Source organism: Laetiporus sulphureus (assembly GCF_001632365.1).
Source record: "Laetiporus sulphureus 93-53 unplaced genomic scaffold LAESUscaffold_2, whole genome shotgun sequence".
Taxonomy (NCBI): domain Eukaryota; kingdom Fungi; phylum Basidiomycota; class Agaricomycetes; order Polyporales; family Laetiporaceae; genus Laetiporus; species Laetiporus sulphureus.
The window spans coordinates 1,568,249-1,585,860 of NW_024468511.1; the positions used below are offsets into that span (position 1 = coordinate 1,568,249).

Genomic DNA, 17,612 nt, shown 5'->3' on the forward strand with positions numbered 1-17,612 from the left:
AACTCGTGTGAATCGGGTGCATTTCGTGTATCGAGGAGCGCTACGATCTCCTCAGCAGTGGACGATGACAAGTCTTTTGAGAATTTCTGCGGCCCGAAGAACCGCGACATCAGAGAGTAAGCAGCGATCAGGTGGTGGCCCTTCATTCCGCCGGGACTCCATCTACCAGACGCACAAATCTTTTCACGCTAACCACCATGGCTACTCGTGTAACCCTACTCAACGACGGTTGGTATTGGAAGGAACGGAATCCTGCCCGCGGCTCTGTACTGCAGGAGGTGCCGCGACTTCCGGGTGGTCTCCAGTCGGGAGTGCAGTGGACTGCAGCGCAGAGCTTTCCCTCTGAGGTCCATGTGGAACTTCTGAAGGCTGGTCGCATCCCTGATCCTTTCCTTGGCTTCAATGAACACAAAGTACAATGTATGTATGCTCAAGTCTTGCCGCTTCCATGATTTACTGAAAGCTTACAGGGGTTGGCGAAAGAGAGTGGCTCTACTATTGTAGCTTCCAATGTGACTCCCGGGTGGATGGCGCAGACAATGTCCAATTGCAGTTTGAAGGCTTAGATACAATCTGCGATGTGTATCTGGTAAGTATCTGTTACCTATGTCAAAGAGATAGGTGTGTTCTATCAGTGGTTTCATCACTATCAAAGCTATGACAGAAATCACGGTAACGATATATACCGCTATATTTCGCATTTGACCGATACATCCTGAGGCTCATGTTGCTGATGCACCGTTGCAGAACCTTGTGAAGATATTATCTGCAGACAACATGTTCCGGACTTACGCGGTAATGGTTGCAAAGCTATAGTAGGATGACCATGTCAATGCTCATGAGTTAATGCAGGTTCCAATTGACTCGTGCTCTATGAAGCCGAAGGACAACAAGCTGCTCCTTCACTTCAAATCAACCAAATTGATTGCAAAGAAGTTAGAACAACAGTACGGACGCGTAAGAGCAGGCTCCACAAACTTAGGTGATCCGAGTCGTGTGTATGTTCGCAAGGCACAATATGGGTGGCGGTATGAAATTACATGTCATCCTTACTAATCGATATTCCGCTGATGACATTAACCACGCAGATGGGACTGGGTGAGTACGAACAGTAAGGATCTGTGAACAGTATCGTCGAGATCTTACATGCCGTCGTACGCTAGGGACCGGAGCTCATGACATGCGGTCCATACCGACCAATCAGTCTAACTACGTATACAGTGCGAATCTCAGAGGTTCATACGCGGGCTACTGTGTCGCAAGCTCCAGTTCTTTCACTTGACTTCGAGTCGATATCAAACTGACCGGTCGAGTGACTGCTGCTTCTACCGTAAACCTGGTGTTGAGGGACTGCACCAGTAGTGTCAAGGGCTTGCTTGCAGATCGCATACTCGGAGGAGACAACTTTGAACGGGGCAATTTGATTGATTGGGACTTGGACGGTGTGGTACAGCTCTGGTGGCCCGTTGGGTACGGGAAACAGAGCTTGTACGCGTTGGATATAGCTCTGATGTCTGAAGTCAGTGACACCCATATATGTTGACGTCTGACGTACTGATCGTCCCATTCAGGATTCCATCGTTCTCGACCAACACTCGAAGCTCATCGGATTCCGTCGAATACAACTCGTACAAGAGCCCTTGTTAGAGCCAGATCAGCACGGTGGAGGCACAACGTTCTTATTTGAGGTCAACGGCATCCGAATGTTCATGGGAGGTGCGGTGTGTGTCATACTCCCTGTAGATGACCGACTCATCCAGATCTTCAGGGTCAAATTGGATCCCTGCGCACAACTTCTTGACAGAGGTCACGCCGGAGCGATATCGTGCCTGGCTGACACTTCTACGAGATGGAAACCAGAACATGGTCAGATTGTGGGGCGGCGGTGTCTATGAACCTGATGTGTTTTACGACACCTGTGATGGTAAGTCTTCTGCAGGACGTCTATTGGCTTCATTGAACTTATTAACCCATTTTGGAATGCAGAGTTGGGCATTCTGGTCTGGCAAGACTTCCAGTTCGCTTGCGGTGTCTATCCGGCAAACGAGAGGTTCGTTCAAAGTGTAAAGGCGGAGGCGGAGGACAACGTCAAGCGATTGAGGCACCACCCATCCTTGGCTCTATTCTGCGGTAACAATGAAGGTGAGATCGTTCTTGTATACTAAAGTGATGAGACTGAGCTCGATGCGATCACACAGACTACCAGCAGATTTTGCAATGGGGAGGTCGGTAGGACTGTATTCGCGTTGGATATTCGCGTCGAACATATTTCAATTGACTTTACCCGAAGGCATTACGGAGCTCCCAGCTCGCGTCGTTTATGAAAAGGTGCTACCATCCATTGTAGCTGATCTCACCGATCCCACTATACCGTACCATCCTGGATCGCCCTATGGCGGGATGGGATGGGATACCGCCGACCCTACCGTGGGCGATATCCACCAGTGAGATGTATGGGCAGGGAAGGAGCGCCCTTGGCAAGAGTATGGTAGCATGGGTGGACGGTTTGTGAGGTACGGTTGCTACCATAGGTATTTTGCATGCACTGATGTGAGTGCAAGTGAATTTGGCATCCCAGCGTTGCCAGACATCCAAACGATTGACTACTGGCTTGGCGGCAACACGAAAGAACGGTGGGCACAGTCGAAGCTCATGTCGCAGCACAATCGAGCAGGAAATCATGAGCGGCGGTTTGCCATCGTGATGAACGAGAACTTCCGGCTCACGAGCGATCTTGAAACGTAAGTGTATTTCGCACATGTAGTCAGGTGGATCCTTACATCTGCGATCGTTCACAGATATGTTTACAATACGCAACTCATGCAGAGCGAGGCCATCAGCTTGGCCTATAGGATGTGGAGGCGAGAGTGGCGTGGCCGTGGAAAGGAATATGCATGCTGATGTTCTCCTGATCGATATTTGAAGGCTTACTGACAGAGATTGGCAGACATCTGGTGCTTTGGTGTGGCAGCTGAACGATTGTTGGCCGATTACCTCTTGGGCCATAATGGACTTTTTCGTGTGTGACTATACTATCGCTCTGAGTGCTTGGAATTGGCTCAACGTTATGGCATTGCTCCTCCAGCTCCGGCCGAAGATGGCTTATTACACGATTGCCCGCGAGCTTGCTCCTATCACAGTTGGGATCACTCGTCATGCGAGTCCGAAATGTGTTTTCACGTCTTGCATGATTATTGAAACACTGTTCCCTTTTTGATTTACTGCAGGTCAACAAAAACAAAAAGAATGATCGTCCCAAACAGGTCAGTGCTCGTGTCATACACGCATGATCTAGAGATCGCTTATACACTTCAAATGTACAGTTCTATGAGTTCGGTGCATTTCAGTCCATTGATGCAAGAATCGAAGTCTGGGGAGCAAATAGCCTGATGGAACCTCGCACGTTGACTTTCGTACTCCATTGCATTGACCTCAACTCCGATTGGGCAAACGAGCAACGTTTCTCGATGACTCTCCTGCCAAATCAATCCACCGAGATCCTGTCAATTCCCTGTCCAAGCCCACCGAAAGTCAATTCTGACTATCCCTCAATGAACACATCCTTTTCCGTCGTCGTTGCTGCGCGCTTGGCTGACATGCAGACCGGGGAAGTCGTTGCACGATATGCAGACTGGCCCCAGCCGTACCGCTTTGTCGATGCTCCCGACCCTGGCCTCCGCGTCCACCTTGATGGAGAACGATTGAAAGTATCAGTCACGAGGCCCGTTAAAGGGCTGTTCTTTTCCGCGACTGGCGGAGATACGCAGCGTGAGGTCAAATGGAGCGATAATGCGCTCGACGTCATTCCTGGTGACCCACAGATGGTCATTGCGAGCGGGATCAGTGGTAGGAAGAAACTAACGATGGCACATTTTGGTCAAGAGATCGTGACAACAGTGTGACAGAGTTGCGGTCATGTTTCCATGATAGAATGCGGAAAAATACCTGTTGGGCTGCATGTACAATGTACATCATCTATGTCGCCACTTCATTATTCGCAAATCAGTAGGATTTTCAGCATACAGCGGACAAGGCTACGCTCGAGTGCCCGTGGCCCTAAACATCGTGCCATCCTCTTAAATGCAAGAGAGGCTAGCTTTCTGCCGCAGGCTGAGCGCTGAGCATTCGCGACTGTGGGTCAGACAAGGATATCCGAAGCGTTGCCGCGGAGGTTTGAAGGAATTGTCTCGTCTGCCCACGGGAGACTAGACTGTGGCTGAGACGGGCGCTTCTGAGCCTTGAGGGTGCCTAGTACTTTGAACGTTCAAACGTTCAAGTCCTGAATCAACTTGCACACGGCTTCCATCCCTATACCGTCTGCGTATATACCTGCTACATGCCTCCTACGGTGCAATGGACTACTGTGCGTGCGGTGCACGAAATGCCGTCGTATTCGGTCTTCACCGGCAGCGACATAGAAAAGGGAGATCTCGACGATAGAGATTACAGGCTCATGCGACTTGAGAACGGGTTACACGTAATACTAGTACACGATGCGTCTTCGGACAAAGCAGCTGCTTCCTTGACCGTCCAAGTCGGTGCAATGCATGACCCGGAAAGCTGGCCTGGGTCCCATGGGGCAGACAGTTCTTCAGAGGCTGGTGATCAATCAAAGCGATCGTTTGTATCTTAGGAAGACGCCCAGGGAATGGCTCACTTCTGTGAACACATGATTTCAAAGGTGACATGAACTTTATGGAATTCGTTACAAGACTGCTGGACTAACGATTTGGAAATTCAGGGCTCAGAAGTGTTCCGCGAGGAGAACGATTTCCTATCTGTGTGTGTCACCAATTCCGGAATCCGTTACTGTATCTCTGATTGTATCATCATGTACATCAGTTCATCTCAACCAATGGTGGAATCCGCAACGCCGCGACTGCTCCGTCGCACACCTACTACTGGTTCTCGGTTGGTTCGGCGTTTCTAGCCGGTGGTCTCGCACGCACTGCGACTTTCTTTCACTCTCCACTCTTCACCGAGTCTCTCACAAAGAGAGAGATCAACGCAGTAGACTCAGAATACCGAAGAAACGTACAAAACGATACACGGCGGGTTTACCACATTACGAAAATCCTTAGCTTGCCTGGTCATCCATACGCACATTTTAGCACAGGTAATGTCGACAGCATAACAGAAAGAGCGAGAGCTTCCCGTCACACTAGTAACAACACAACTGGGGAGTCCACCGACGACACTCGAATATGGAAAGAGACTCGCAGGGAACTCGTTGGATGGTGGGAACAACACTATTGCGCAGGCCGCATGACTCTTGCTGTGCTCGGAAGAGGTGAGACCCTACTGCGCAGCCATTCTTCCACTTGCCCCATTAGTCTCACCTCGTCGGCATCAGAGTCGCTGGACGAATTGGCAAGAATGGTTGTTCCGCTCTTTTCTCTGATTCAAAACAGGGGATTGGAACCACGGCCCATGATCATACAGCCCTTATGGGGCTCATCAGAAATGGGGGTAACTATTATCTGTACATTGTTCCGGGACATTGTATTCACGTAAAGTCGTTGCAGTCCATCATTTTTATCAAGACCGTCAAGGATTACTACGGGTTTTCTCTCACATTCCTCATCCCTGATCAGCGCCCGCACTACAAGGTCCAACCTGCTGCAGTAGTCACTCATTTTCTCGGACACGAAGGGCCCGGAAGTGTCTGCGCATACTTGAAACGCAAAGCATGGATCTTTAGCCTTACCGCTTCTCTAAACAGCCGAAACTCTAGCGTGCAGTACCTGAAGGTGGAAGGGAGACTGACTAAGGATGGATACGGTAATTTCAATTTAGAAATATGTTTGAAGACTTTGCTGACGATATATTACCCTACAGCGCACTATGGAGACGTACTCCTTGCAATCTACGGCTATTTAAATATGCTTCGCTCCTCGCCTCTCGACGAATACCACTTCAAGGAGATCAGTTCCATGTCGAAGATCAGGTTTCGCTTCCAGGAGAAGAGCCAACCTCACACATACGTGAATTGGCTGTCATACCAATTGTCAGAGGAGTATCCGCCTGAGTTGATTCTGAGCGGGGATTCCATAATACGCGAGTGGGATGAAGTATTAGTGCGCAAGACGCTGGAAGTGCTGAGGCCCGAGAACGGCCGCGTGACGCTGGAGGCCCGCGAACATGCCGAGGAAATCATTGGCAAAGACGCGCAGTGGTGTACAGAGAAATGGTATGGCACGCGGTACTGCGTCCAGAGAATTGATTCTTCTCTGATGGATAAGGTCAGTTCTGATCCGAACATTCACATGAAATCACCGTGCTCACATGGCAACGGACAGGCTCAACAACCGAATGAGAATCTGGAACTGTTCTTGCCGCGTCCGAATCCGTACGTCCCCGCGGACCTCAATGTCGAGAGGAAAGATGTATCAGAGGTGAGTCGGTTCTCCTTGCCGTCGGTAAATTGTACAACACCGACATGCGCGTCTCTCAGCCTGCGAAGATGCCCGTGTGTATTCATCGCACGAATATCTCCACATTGTGGCATAAACGAGACGATCAATTCTGGGTACCCAAGGCATTTGTTAGGGTTGCCATCAAAAGGTACCGAGACCATACGTTCACACACTCTTGCTAATGGCCGTGGAAAAAGCCCTCTAGCTTATGCAACTCCAAGGAGTGCAGTCATGTCTCGGTCAGTCGGGGTCCTGTCTCTATGAGACTCAATGGATCTATAGCGCATCTACAGGCTCATTGCGGACCTCGTTGAAGATGCCCTATCCGAAGTTGCTTACGACGCCGAGCTCGCTGGTTTAGCATACTCAGTCTCCAATAACCGGAAGGGTTTTCTAATATCTGCAAGCGGATTTAACGATAAGCTGCCTGCGCTACTTATGACAGTGTTGCATACGTTGAAGGACTTGGCAGTAGACCCGGTGAGGCTGAAAGTGGTTGCGGAACAGGTCAGCGTTGGAAGACGTTTCATGTGCATCATCTCTTCACGTCTGCTGCCAATTAGGTAGAACGCGGATATCGGAACTTCTACTTGGGACAGCCGTCGAATTTATCCGAGGAATTCGCCGCATGGTCGTTGATGCCTACGGTATGGACACCAATGGACAGGCTTGATGAGCTGAGATGTATGTTTCGAGACTCTCTTGCGATCAGTATGACTCATACGCTTCCTTGGCAGTCATACGGGCAGAGGAGGTGCAGTTCTACAAGGATGAACTGATGGCTAAGGTGCAGATAGAGATGTTGGTGAACGGGAACTACTCTCAGCAGGTGCGTCACATTCACGTGCAAGCATTTGTCAATAACGCGCAAGCCGGATCTAGCAAGTGACGGGCATTATGAAGCGCGTGGAAGAGTGCATCTCACCTCGCCCCCTTCTACCGATGGAGCTCTCCCAAGAGCGATCACTCATATTACCTGAGGGTTAGCATATCCCTGAAATGATGAGCAACCCGCACGAAGTGAGGTAGATAACCACAGGTTCGAATTTCGTTCTACGCAAAGTGCACAGCAATCTACAGGAGGAAAACAGTAGCCTTTCTTACTATTGTCAATTCGGCGAAGTTGGCGGCGATGCGCTTCGCCCTGTCCTTCTGTTCATTGCACACATCATCAAGGAACCCACGCATTCTCAGCTGAGAACCCGTGAACAATTGGGGTAAGTCATTGACGCGGGTCCGCATGAACGCTCGTCAAACGTCCCTCAGGTACGTCGTGGCCAGCTCCTCCTGGACCGTCGCCAGTTCGATGGGCCTTGGGATCAAAGTCCAGAGCACCCGAGCGCCGTGGGATGTCGAGGAACGTGTGAACTCATTCCTTGACAGTTATCGTGATGTTTTAGCTGGAATGTCACCAAACGAATTCGAGTTGCAGAAAGAGGGACTTGTCGTGAAAATGATGGAGAAAGTCAAGAATCTTGCCGAAGAGACAAGCCGTTTTTGGAACCACATTAGTTCGGGATATTATGATTTCTTACGACGTATGCATCATTGTTGTCCTCCCGTTACATTGCGCGCCCATCACTGATTGCCGCCTTACCAGACGAGAAAGATGCCAATGCTGTCCGTGTGTTACGGATTGATGACGTGCTGGCGGCTTATGACCAGTTCATCCGACCGTCAACGGATCCGTGTACAAGAAAGAAGCTATCGGTACATCTCCTTTCTGAACAGTTGAAGTCCGAAGAGCCCCAAATCTCTCCGAAGGTTTCGCTTCTTACGGACAGTGCGTTATGGACGTTCAAGGCCAAGTTGACATGCTATCCCGCGGCCGTTCCTGTCGGGTTGCAGCTGGATTCTGATGGCGTGCCGATGCGGGAGAAGGCCATGCTGTAGATCCCGTAGTTATGGTGTTCTTTGTCACGCTTAATCCTGGGCTGCGTCGGGCGTCTGCGGAGTTTGAATGGAACAAAGCGCGGTGATGCGCGCCTGTGCGATTACTTTGCTCCCGCCATGCAAATCTTATGCCGCGCAAGACGAGACATCTGAGCCTAACTCGACACTACGGAACACCTTGTTCGACTGGCATTGAAACTGCTACTGCTGTCTTTTGTAAGTGTGCTCTGTTGTTCTGACAATCCTCATTTTGCCTAGCATCATCAGTAGCTCAGCCGCTTAAAGAATGTTCCCCTCCTGGTGTGTACTGCCACTTTGACGTATGAGATCATTATAGATTTGCATATGTTTTACGATGCTTTGCGTCCAAGCGATGAGCATTTCACACGTTCTGATCGCTGTGTCTGGTCACCTTCTTGTCGCGACAATGTAGGACAAAGTCGTACGGCATGACAGTGGTACTCGAGGAAATATGCAAGCCATGAACTACCTTCTATGCTGCAGACCTAGTGAGTGGTGAGGAAGATTCTCGGATATCATGACACAGTCTTCCGCGTTGCATTCCACAGCTGACGAACTCGGTGACGGCAATGATTGCATACGGAAGGCGACGCGTCTTTCTGGCACGCTGGCATGCTGATGAACTGCTCACATGTCTCGGGTAGAAACAGCATATCCAAGCGACGCACAAGCACACGTCAAAATTGCTGCCAGCAATGGATGTGTGATGGTATCACGGGTCGGTTGCCACAGATTACAGTACGGGGATCTTGTACGGTGAGAACGGACAGTATCTCAGCAACCACGACTGATAGGGCCCTGAAGGAGATCTCCGCAGATACAGTTATTTAGCGGATAGTGCCTGCTTGGGTGAATTACACATGTCTACGGCACTGCGTCTTGTTTTGGAATTTCTGATTTGAGACAGTCCTAGCATCTGCACATCTCAACGAATGTCATTCGACGACTCGCAAAAGGTCGAGGTGCCGACCGAATCGCACAATACTTCGCCTCTGTGGGGAGCTGGACGACACTCCCCCAGATTCGCCGTTTGCCGTTTGAGGCCTGAGGGTTCACATTGCATCCGCGGGGATTCCTCAGGGCGTAAATTGTCATCGGACTCTTGTGGAAATGATCGGTCTTTTGTTCGGGTGAGGCGTGGTGTGTCTGGAACCCAGCCCACGTTCTTGTTTGCATCTCGGTGAAATAGATCCGTTAACTTGCAAAAAAGGCAGCATGCTGCTAAGCTTCTTGCATCAAGGCAGAGTACGCTGTGCACAAATCTTGTGTAGGAGATAGATCAAGATGAGATCGCTTTGATGCTCAATCAGCTGCCACGAGGCCTCCATCGTCCCAGGAGCCTTGCTATGAATTTATGGGGTCAAAGCAATCACACAAATTGCCTCACGCAATGTGTATAAGAGATCGCTGTCTCATCGTCTACTCCCTCAGCGAAATCCCCTAGTGCGATTCTCCCTTACTCAAGCCCCGCGTCAAGTGGCTGCGTCTTCACACTTGCGACCAGACAACCTCATCGTACAAACTGGTCTCTCCTACTTTACTTGGTATGTTCCCATTCACAGCATGCACGAATTCGCGCTCACCGTGGGCCCTGCATGTTAGGATCCCTTTAAAACAGAAATGGCAGTCTATCCGTTGAAGAGCCCATCTAACTCTGTGAGTTATTCGTACGAACCCGGTTTTCACAGGGCCGATTCTTATGTTCACTTCAATTGCTAGAAGAGTATCGCCTCTGTATCTAGACAGGCCGTCATAGACCTGTTGGAAAGACTCCAGCTCTCTGTGCCTCAATACACCCGCGACTTCGAGCTCGAGCATCGCGTCAAGGACACCATCCGCTCATGGGGACCAGCGTTCGAGTCGCTGCTGCGGCCGTACCTCCCACCAGCGATGATCCTCACATTGACATGCTACGACCACATCAAAAACGTCGACACGAAGGTGCAGATCGCGCTCTTCAGCACGCTGGTCATCGCGATGGACGACCCATCTGTCTTTAACGCCTCGTCATCGCGCGACTTCCACCGCCGTCTCTGCGCGGGCTCCGTCCAGGGCCAGCCGGACGTCCTCGGGAAGCTAACGAGCAACCTCGCGGGGATGTGGGAGCACTTCCCACCGTTCGCTGCGAGCTCGATCTTCACCGCTGCGCTGCAGTTCGTCAACGGATGCATACTAGAGCAGAATGCTGTCAAGGGTGCGGTTGTCGACTCGGATGCGCTTCCTTTCATCACGTACCGCAGGAATATGTCTGGGCTCGCGGAGGCATTCGCGTACTTCATCTGGGAAGAGGCAGAATTTCCCGATGATGTGGATAAGTACATGCAAGCGATCCCGTGAGTGTATTCTGTGATTCTTCCGCCTGTGCGACACTAACGTTGTCCGCATACAGTGATATCTGTTGGTACCAGAACCATGTGAAGTAAGTCCATCATCGTTCATCTGTCGCTCGCACTGTGCTGACATCCGCCTAGCGACGTCCTCTCCTTCTACAAAGAAGAGCTCGCCGGCGAGACGGGCAACTACATGAGCGATCGCGCCATCGCGACGGGCAAGACGACACTGGAGACGCTCCAGGAAGTCATCGACGAGACAGTCGTGATCGTCGAGCGCATCCGGAAGATCCTCGGCGAGGGCAAGGTGCGCGACGCGTGGGAGGCGTTCGCGAGGGGGTGGATCGCGTTCCATACCAGCAGCCCGCGGTACCGCCTGCGCGAGCTTATTCCTTGCCATTACATTGTCGTTGATGGTCTTCGTTCGGAGGCAGTTGCTGCTGCATAAATTATTCGTTTTCTCAGCCATTTATTTAGAGGGGGTGGATTTCACTAGAAGTATACGGATATTGTTTACGCGGGCTGCCAGTGTATTGCCAGTGCGGAATCATCGATGAAGCTTCGTTCGGGAGCCGTTGGGCAGTATAGACTACTAGGTCTTCGTTTAGCTGTAAATATGAAGTATTATGAATATGGTTATACCTGCACTATTGATATTAGCTGCGACATTGTATGCCAAATCCGGTTGCCTGAGCGCATTTTGTGGCGTAAATACTTAGTAGTGCGTGTAAATCATCAAGGAGCAATAAACTGTTAGCATGAGGTTCCTTATTAGAATGCTTACCTTTGGTAGTAAACATCGCACTTGCGGTTCATCTCACGATGTTCCAGCACGACGGTTGGACACGACGTATGAATGACGCGTTTAAAGATCGAGGTGCAACGCGTATCCAGAGTCACATGACCGTGATTGTTCAGCGCCAGAACGTCCAGGTCATTATTCTATGGCGCAGAAGTCAAGAAAATAGGACATAGAAGTGTGTGCTAGTAGGACAATTGGGGATTGATAATTGATGAGGAGTTTGCGCCAATGCAGATGAGCGTGTTCGAGCCCGAGCCGGTGGGGAAGTCACAGCCACAATTCGAGCGCTTATTTGAAGGTCATGGCTTTGACTTGGTCAGGCAGCCCGGTGTTCCAAAGCCACCACCCGCATCTCCTCCGCACGCTGTTATGTTTCCAGTACTATCGATGGAGAGCCTTTCGAATTTCTGAGAACTTATGAAAACCCTGCGAATCGCATGACGGGGCGATGGAAATATCCGGTATAGCCTCGTTCATGACATCATTTCTAAGATCTAACCCTTCGCGTCTGTAGCAGTTGGCTTATAACTAGATTCTGGATGCATCCTAGGGTCATCGACTCCCCTTGTCTCCTTCTGCCATCTCTCTTCTTTCCCTCTCTCCCGGAAATTCACCATGTCGTCCGACGTACCTCCATTTAAGCTGGTGCGGAAGCTCGACACGCTATTGCCACTGGTGGATCCACGAGTCCGGCCTGGTAAAGAGACTCCAATCCCATGGTCTTCTGTGCAAAAGGAACAACGATATGGTGGAAGTTTCTGGAAAAAGCGCTTGCTCATCATGGCTCTGTCATTCCTTCTCTACAACCTCTTATTCAATTGTTGGGCTGCATTCTTCGGCAAGGAGCCGATCTTCGATGTCCCTCAGCTGTCGGCCGGCGTGGACGTTCCTAAACGTATACAAAGGATGTGGGGGCAGTACTCTCCGTACTACCCTGCGAATGAATATTCCTCCCCGCCGAGCTCCTGCAACATTACCCAGGTGAGCGTTTGCAACAGTAGTGCGAAGATGGATCACCGATAGAGTAACGAATTCAGGTTCACATTGTATGTCGAGCACATCTGCCGCAAACATGACAGGTCATTGATTGCCACACTTGCTTCACGCAACGTTAGCTCCAACGCCACGGCGCGCGATACCCTGCGCACGAAGACGCGCCCACCTACCGCGATGCGGTCGACAAGTTAACCTCTGTAACTCGCTATCATGACGAGCGACTTGACTTTCTTGAAGATTACGAGTACAACCTTGACGAGGATGTTCTCGTACCGCTCGGTATGAGGCAGAGTTGGGAGTCCGGTTATGAAGCGTTCGCGCGTTACGGGGAGGTCATCAAAAAAGAGAAGACCATCTTCTTGCGAGCATCTGATTCACAGCGAGTGGTCGACAGCGCAGTAAACTGGACCAAAGGTGCGTATTATGAATAGGCCAAAGTGCTGCATCGAGTTCTAGGACATTCTCGATAGGTTTCGCTGCGGCAAGCCAGAGCGAGATGGCTCCCAAGATAGAACAGCTTCTATCGGAGAAGGCATGCTCACTTTTCATCTGACTAAAGCTCTCTCGCTGACGTGCGTTGTGCATCGTGTAGGTCAACAACACCCTCAATAACGACTGCCCTGCGTCGTCTGATGGCGTTGCAGAGATGAACACCTGGCTGAAGCAGTTTGCTCCGCCCATCGCCAAGCGCCTAAACACCGCTGCTCCCGGAGCGAACTTGACTGACGAGGACGTGTTTGGTTTGATGGCGTTATGCCCATTCGAAAGCATCGCAATGGCGCACGCGGACGCCGAGAGCAAGAAGAAGACGAAGGCAAGAAGCAAGTTCTGCGCATTATTCAATGACGACGAGTGGGCTGCATTTGAGTATCACGGAGACGTGGAGAAATATTACAAGACCGGGTAGGTTTGGGTTCTCCCACCTCGGCATCACGACTGACGCTCATTCAACGCAGTCCCGGGAACAAGCTCGGCCCCGTCCAAGGCGTGGGGTACGTCAACGAGCTTATCGCCCGATTGACCGGCACGACCGTGCGCGACCACACGACGCACAACGCCTCATTGCCCTTCCCGCTGGACCGCACGCTCTACGCGGACTTCTCGCATGAGAACGACATGGTCGCCGTGTACGCCGCGATGGGCCTGTTCGATGCACGGGACGCACGCGCACCGGACCCACGGCGCATGCCAAGCGACGGCGACGACGGGGCCGATGGGAGGAGGGTGTGGCGCGCGAGTCGGATGGTGCCATTCTCTGCACGGATGGTCGTGGAGAGGCTTGAGTGCGCGTCAGACCAAGAGGGTGGGCGGGAGGCGGGGACGTGTGTGAGGGTGTTGGTAAATGACGCATTACAGCCGTTAGGGTTTTGTGGTGCAGAGGAAGGGGAGAGGATATGTACGCTGGACGCGTTTGTGAAGAGCCAGGAGTATGCGAGGGGGGAGGGGCAGCAGGATTTCAAGAAGTGTTACAAGTGAGGATATGCTAGGTAGGTGCATGAGTCGAGTGCGGAGCGGGTACATGTCTCCTGATGTGATAGTTTTCTTCTTCGAGGTTTATGTTGGAGATAGTTCATACACCGATGTGGAAGGTCGCTGTGCGAAGGTAGCTCAAGAAGCGAAGGATGAGAAAAGAGAGCAAGTTACAGAAGGTAGTAAATCACATACAATGCGGAAGCAAGACAAACTGAGGCCTCGCATACTCGCTCCCACATCATGTAGACGGGTGAATGAGACGAATTGAAGCAGACGTGCAACAAGATTGGAGCTATCATCTAGTAACAGAAACACTTAAAATCGCTGTAGGGCCAATGCGGCGATGGGTCGGGCTGGGGCTAGCTGGGACTACGACTCGGACATCATACCGTTTTGACATCCTTATATAGGTGGCACAGGATCAGCAGAGATGGCCACATGTAGGAATCAAGAAGTTTGTGCAGCTGCTGGCCAGAAATGACTCGGCCAAAGCAGTAGCATCAACCCGGTCGCGAGCCATGTCTTCGAAACGTAAACAGTACTGACGGAAGCACACTAACGCCTCACTCGTTTCGTGATACGTTATTTTTGTGCAAACTTCATATCTCGTACTTACGCTCACTATACGACGTTCATCTCCCAGCATCTTAATCCTCACTCTTCCAGGAGCACGGTCTGTACATCGTTACAATCTGTCATTTTTCGCAGTGATAGCGGGAGTTCTATACAGCTCAGAACACAAACTTGACAGAAATTGGAAAGTATCGCTATTCATCCGAAACCATCTAAATCGTGATTGGGTGCAGGGTGTGGATGAAGCATGGACACGACGTACACAGGAGCAGGTAGATGGAGTAGAGACGACAATATACAGATGAGCCACGTTAAAGGTAAAACACCACGGCAATTGTCATTTTCATTCATAGCAGTACAGAGCACGGACACCAGCAGACAAGCAACACTTCTCTTCTAATCCTTTCCTCAACTTCTCAATGTACATTTCTTCTTAAGATCCGTTTCTTCATCTTGATTCTTCTTTCTTCTTCGTGCCTGCGTTTCTAATTCGGGAAAGGGAAGGGATGGGGGTGCGAGGAATGGAAGCGACTTCACGGAACCGGCAGCGCCACCGGAAGGACATGTCCCCATATGTTACGCACAAGCAGTACTGCTTCCGTACTCCAATCCGTCCAATCGCTATTGGCATATTCGCCGATCCTGTCCATTGTGGTGAACGCGAATCGATCTCCAACCCACGGTCCCTGATGAATGTTCCTGTGCATCGCCTTGACCGAGCAGTCGGACGCCCAGAGGATTTGCAACACGAGAAGGTGTTCGAGACCGATACGACCATGCACCTTCGGGCCTTCAGTCGCGGAATTGGAGAGGGCCGCGATAGCATTGACGCGTACATATAGTAGTTTGGAGATGTTACACAACACCCAGACGGGCTCGGTTGCGCCTTGCTCGACGACAGGGCGAGAGAAAGAAGGACGATAGGCGAAATTCAGGATGACTTTCGCGGAAGGAGGGAGAGCAGTGTGCAGGGCACAGGCGCTTTTGCCGTCATCGGGATAATACTCTATGAAGTCCTCCCGTGCACGTACATTTCGAAAATTGCAGAGCAGAGAGCTACGGAACCCTTCAGGATAGCAAATCGGAGGAGAGGTAAGCTTTTGTTGCTCCTCTTCTGTGAAGATTCTTAAGGGGAGATCTTCTGCCGTTGTCTTATCGCCGAGACAAATGATCCGATCTCCCTGCCAGGTCCCGAAGGACCCGAGAGGTGATAGAGACGAAACACGAGTGTGCAACACATCGATCACGCTCCGTTTACAGAATGTGGTCAGAGCAGCGCGCAAAGCGTCGTCGGAGTTCTGTAGGATGGCTTGCGACAGTCCATCAATTAAAAGGTCCGCATCGTCGGGGCTTGTCTCTCTGTCTGCACCATGGCGAGTTCGTAGATCCTGTATCGTGATGAATACAGGCACGCGATGAGCTATTCTGTGACAAACCGTAAGGATAGAGGCGAGGGCACGTTCTTCAACTGGGGGAGGTTTGGCGAGTAATCCTACGAGGAGCTTGATTTTCTGTCGCCCGAATAAGACCTCGGGCAACAGGAGGTTCCAATCAATCACTTCCTGCTTGTCGAGGTTGATGCTAGCATGGAAGAGAAATCAATACAACACCAGCAGGCTGGATAGTCGATGCTCACAGAATGAATTTCTGCTGATTATGCATGGTGGGAGTGATAGTTATCGGCGGGGAGGACAGCCGCCAGCACCTTATATGCAGGAATGACCGTAGGAAACGAGGCATTCAACAAATTTCTTAGGCGAGGAAGGATCACGTGTGGAACGCGACTTGATCATCCTCTGGACGCGTGCCATACCAATGTTCCAAATCATGCCGCGCCCCAACAAGTGTCAACACTATTAACATGCAGAGCAATGTCAACTTTGCATTGATGCTCACCGACATGGTTTCCGGACGGCTACTTATCGACCTACGGTGTATAATTTGCCACAGGCTCCACGTGAACGAGGGTGGACAGTGCAGCCCCGGCTCTGGGCCATTTGCTTCCGCCAGCGACTTCATTCGTGCAGCGGCGAGGTTTCGCGCGTGCTCATTGTTGGTATGACGCGTCTCGATACGAACTTCGTGGCCAGCAATGCATGTCGTCTTCTGTCGCTTCATTGCCTTCTCGACTCGTACGGCGACGTTGCATCTCGCGTTCTGCTCGTCAACTCTCTCCGCCCTACTGTCATCCCAGTCTTACAGGAGCTACTACACCCATCGCCCGCCACCAAGCTCGTCAACACGCCCACCACATCAATTCCGTCATTTCCGAGGTACGAATGGCACCGAGGAGACGTCAACATGGCGAGCTCACCGTGGCCAACGGTGAGCCGCCAGCCCGCCGCGGGGAGTGTAGGGAGGATGCGGGCAGTTGAGCGCTGCCTGATGCATGGGGGATAGGTGTGGAGGATCCAAATACTGTATGTGTCCCAGGCTTCGCGCAACGACCACCTATCTAACCACCTTCCAGTGGCCGCATGCCCCTCGCACTACGCACGCTCGCACGCCGGCAACACAACCGCAAGGAGAGCGTAGCAAGCGGCACTCACCGTGTGGCTGGCGATGGGTGGCGCAGAGGTCGAGACCCGGGTGGCCACTGGTGTCGCCATTGGGAGTGGCTGGAAATGATGGCCAAGCCGGTCGGGAACTTCGCTTCCGGAGGCATGCAGCTTGCAGTTTGACCACGACCTCACTGCACACAGCATTTCCTAGTTCACTTGCACCCTCCCAAAGCCCCACTGCGAGCCACTTCCACTTCCGGACCTGGTCTCCAAGGGCAGATGTGGCGTGCGTCGATCCGAGACATCCGTCCTGGAGAAGGCTCATTCGCGTTATGACTGAAGTCGGAGGCCACGCGATGAGCAGGATAACTCGCAATGTGGAAGATATGGAACCCACTGGCATTCTGGAGACACCGCTGGGCGACTACTGAAGACTTCAACAACTCCGTTCATATCGGATTCTCCTCCCCTCCTTCCCATTATTCCAGTCTCTTTGGATTCCGGGCGAAGATAGTCGCAGCATGAAGCTGTGGACAAGGGCTGGCCGAGACAATATGACGCCACTCGCTTCGCGCTTCGCTCCCATCGCCACTCCTCTTCACAGTCT

The 17,612-nt window shown here is 51.5% G+C and overlaps 6 protein-coding genes across 6 annotated transcripts; 4 read left to right on the plus strand and 2 right to left on the minus strand.

Moving 5' to 3' along the window:
• Window positions 1-76: 76 nt before the first annotated feature.
• On the plus strand, window positions 77-3,902 carry LAESUDRAFT_740710 (glycoside hydrolase family 2 protein; the record flags this gene model as incomplete). The annotated part of the gene is made up of 18 exons (XM_040911097.1): window positions 77-420; window positions 471-589; window positions 748-795; window positions 853-1,028; window positions 1,089-1,098; window positions 1,164-1,268; window positions 1,370-1,519; window positions 1,572-1,716; window positions 1,769-1,924; window positions 1,987-2,142; window positions 2,199-2,225; window positions 2,291-2,427; window positions 2,467-2,513; window positions 2,562-2,741; window positions 2,799-2,878; window positions 2,940-3,019; window positions 3,086-3,161; window positions 3,298-3,902. The coding sequence occupies exons 1-18, from the start codon at window positions 198-200 to the stop codon at window positions 3,900-3,902; spliced, it is 2,520 nt and encodes an 839-aa protein (XP_040769940.1). The 5' UTR covers window positions 77-197.
• Window positions 3,903-4,336: 434 nt separating this feature from the next.
• On the plus strand, window positions 4,337-8,426 carry LAESUDRAFT_691561 (LuxS/MPP-like metallohydrolase; the record flags this gene model as incomplete). The annotated part of the gene is made up of 17 exons (XM_040906099.1): window positions 4,337-4,586; window positions 4,638-4,681; window positions 4,742-4,780; window positions 4,843-5,290; window positions 5,354-5,469; window positions 5,526-5,781; window positions 5,839-6,242; window positions 6,300-6,395; window positions 6,455-6,564; window positions 6,614-6,655; window positions 6,710-6,923; window positions 6,980-7,100; window positions 7,154-7,245; window positions 7,299-7,398; window positions 7,456-7,633; window positions 7,683-7,954; window positions 8,017-8,426. 17 exons carry the CDS (start codon window positions 4,337-4,339, stop codon window positions 8,307-8,309), a joined length of 3,075 nt encoding a protein of 1,024 aa, XP_040769941.1. The 3' UTR covers window positions 8,310-8,426.
• Window positions 8,427-9,950: 1,524 nt separating this feature from the next.
• On the plus strand, window positions 9,951-11,108 carry LAESUDRAFT_710698 (terpenoid synthase; the record flags this gene model as incomplete). Its single annotated transcript, XM_040906790.1, has 4 exons — window positions 9,951-9,986; window positions 10,050-10,663; window positions 10,720-10,749; window positions 10,802-11,108. The coding sequence occupies 4 exons, from the start codon at window positions 9,951-9,953 to the stop codon at window positions 11,106-11,108; spliced, it is 987 nt and encodes a 328-aa protein (XP_040769942.1).
• Window positions 11,109-12,368: 1,260 nt separating this feature from the next.
• Window positions 12,369-13,934, plus strand: LAESUDRAFT_734051 (phosphoglycerate mutase-like protein; the record flags this gene model as incomplete). The annotated part of the gene is made up of 5 exons (XM_040910476.1): window positions 12,369-12,443; window positions 12,578-12,872; window positions 12,929-12,990; window positions 13,051-13,361; window positions 13,415-13,934. 5 exons carry the CDS (start codon window positions 12,369-12,371, stop codon window positions 13,932-13,934), a joined length of 1,263 nt encoding a protein of 420 aa, XP_040769943.1.
• An 873-nt stretch (window positions 13,935-14,807) lies between these two features.
• LAESUDRAFT_174126 (uncharacterized protein) lies at window positions 14,808-16,618 on the minus strand. Its single transcript, XM_040901444.1, has 4 exons — window positions 16,401-16,618; window positions 16,141-16,300; window positions 15,941-16,085; window positions 14,808-15,892 (listed from the first exon to the last, which is right to left on the minus strand). The coding sequence occupies exons 2-4, from the start codon at window positions 16,242-16,244 to the stop codon at window positions 15,038-15,040; spliced, it is 1,104 nt and encodes a 367-aa protein (XP_040769944.1). The 5' UTR covers window positions 16,245-16,300; window positions 16,401-16,618; the 3' UTR covers window positions 14,808-15,037.
• LAESUDRAFT_746921 (uncharacterized protein) lies at window positions 16,272-17,467 on the minus strand (the record flags this gene model as incomplete). The annotated part of the gene is made up of 5 exons (XM_040911443.1): window positions 17,403-17,467; window positions 17,054-17,341; window positions 16,819-16,959; window positions 16,436-16,699; window positions 16,272-16,357 (listed from the first exon to the last, which is right to left on the minus strand). The coding sequence occupies exons 2-5, from the start codon at window positions 17,328-17,330 to the stop codon at window positions 16,272-16,274; spliced, it is 768 nt and encodes a 255-aa protein (XP_040769945.1). The 5' UTR covers window positions 17,331-17,341; window positions 17,403-17,467.
• Window positions 17,468-17,612: the final 145 nt, after the last annotated feature.

Coding starts and splice junctions, on each gene's coding strand:
- LAESUDRAFT_174126 (XM_040901444.1), bottom strand. CDS start 16,244: ATGCCTCGTTTCCTACGGTCATTCCTGCATATAAGGTGCTGGCGGCTG. Junction 16,086..16,140: donor AATCAGCAGAAATTCATTCT/GTGAGCATCGAC, acceptor CTTCCATGCTAG/CATCAACCTCGACAAGCAGG. Junction 15,893..15,940: donor CCCTCGCCTCTATCCTTACG/GTTTGTCACAGA, acceptor ATCACGATACAG/GATCTACGAACTCGCCATGG.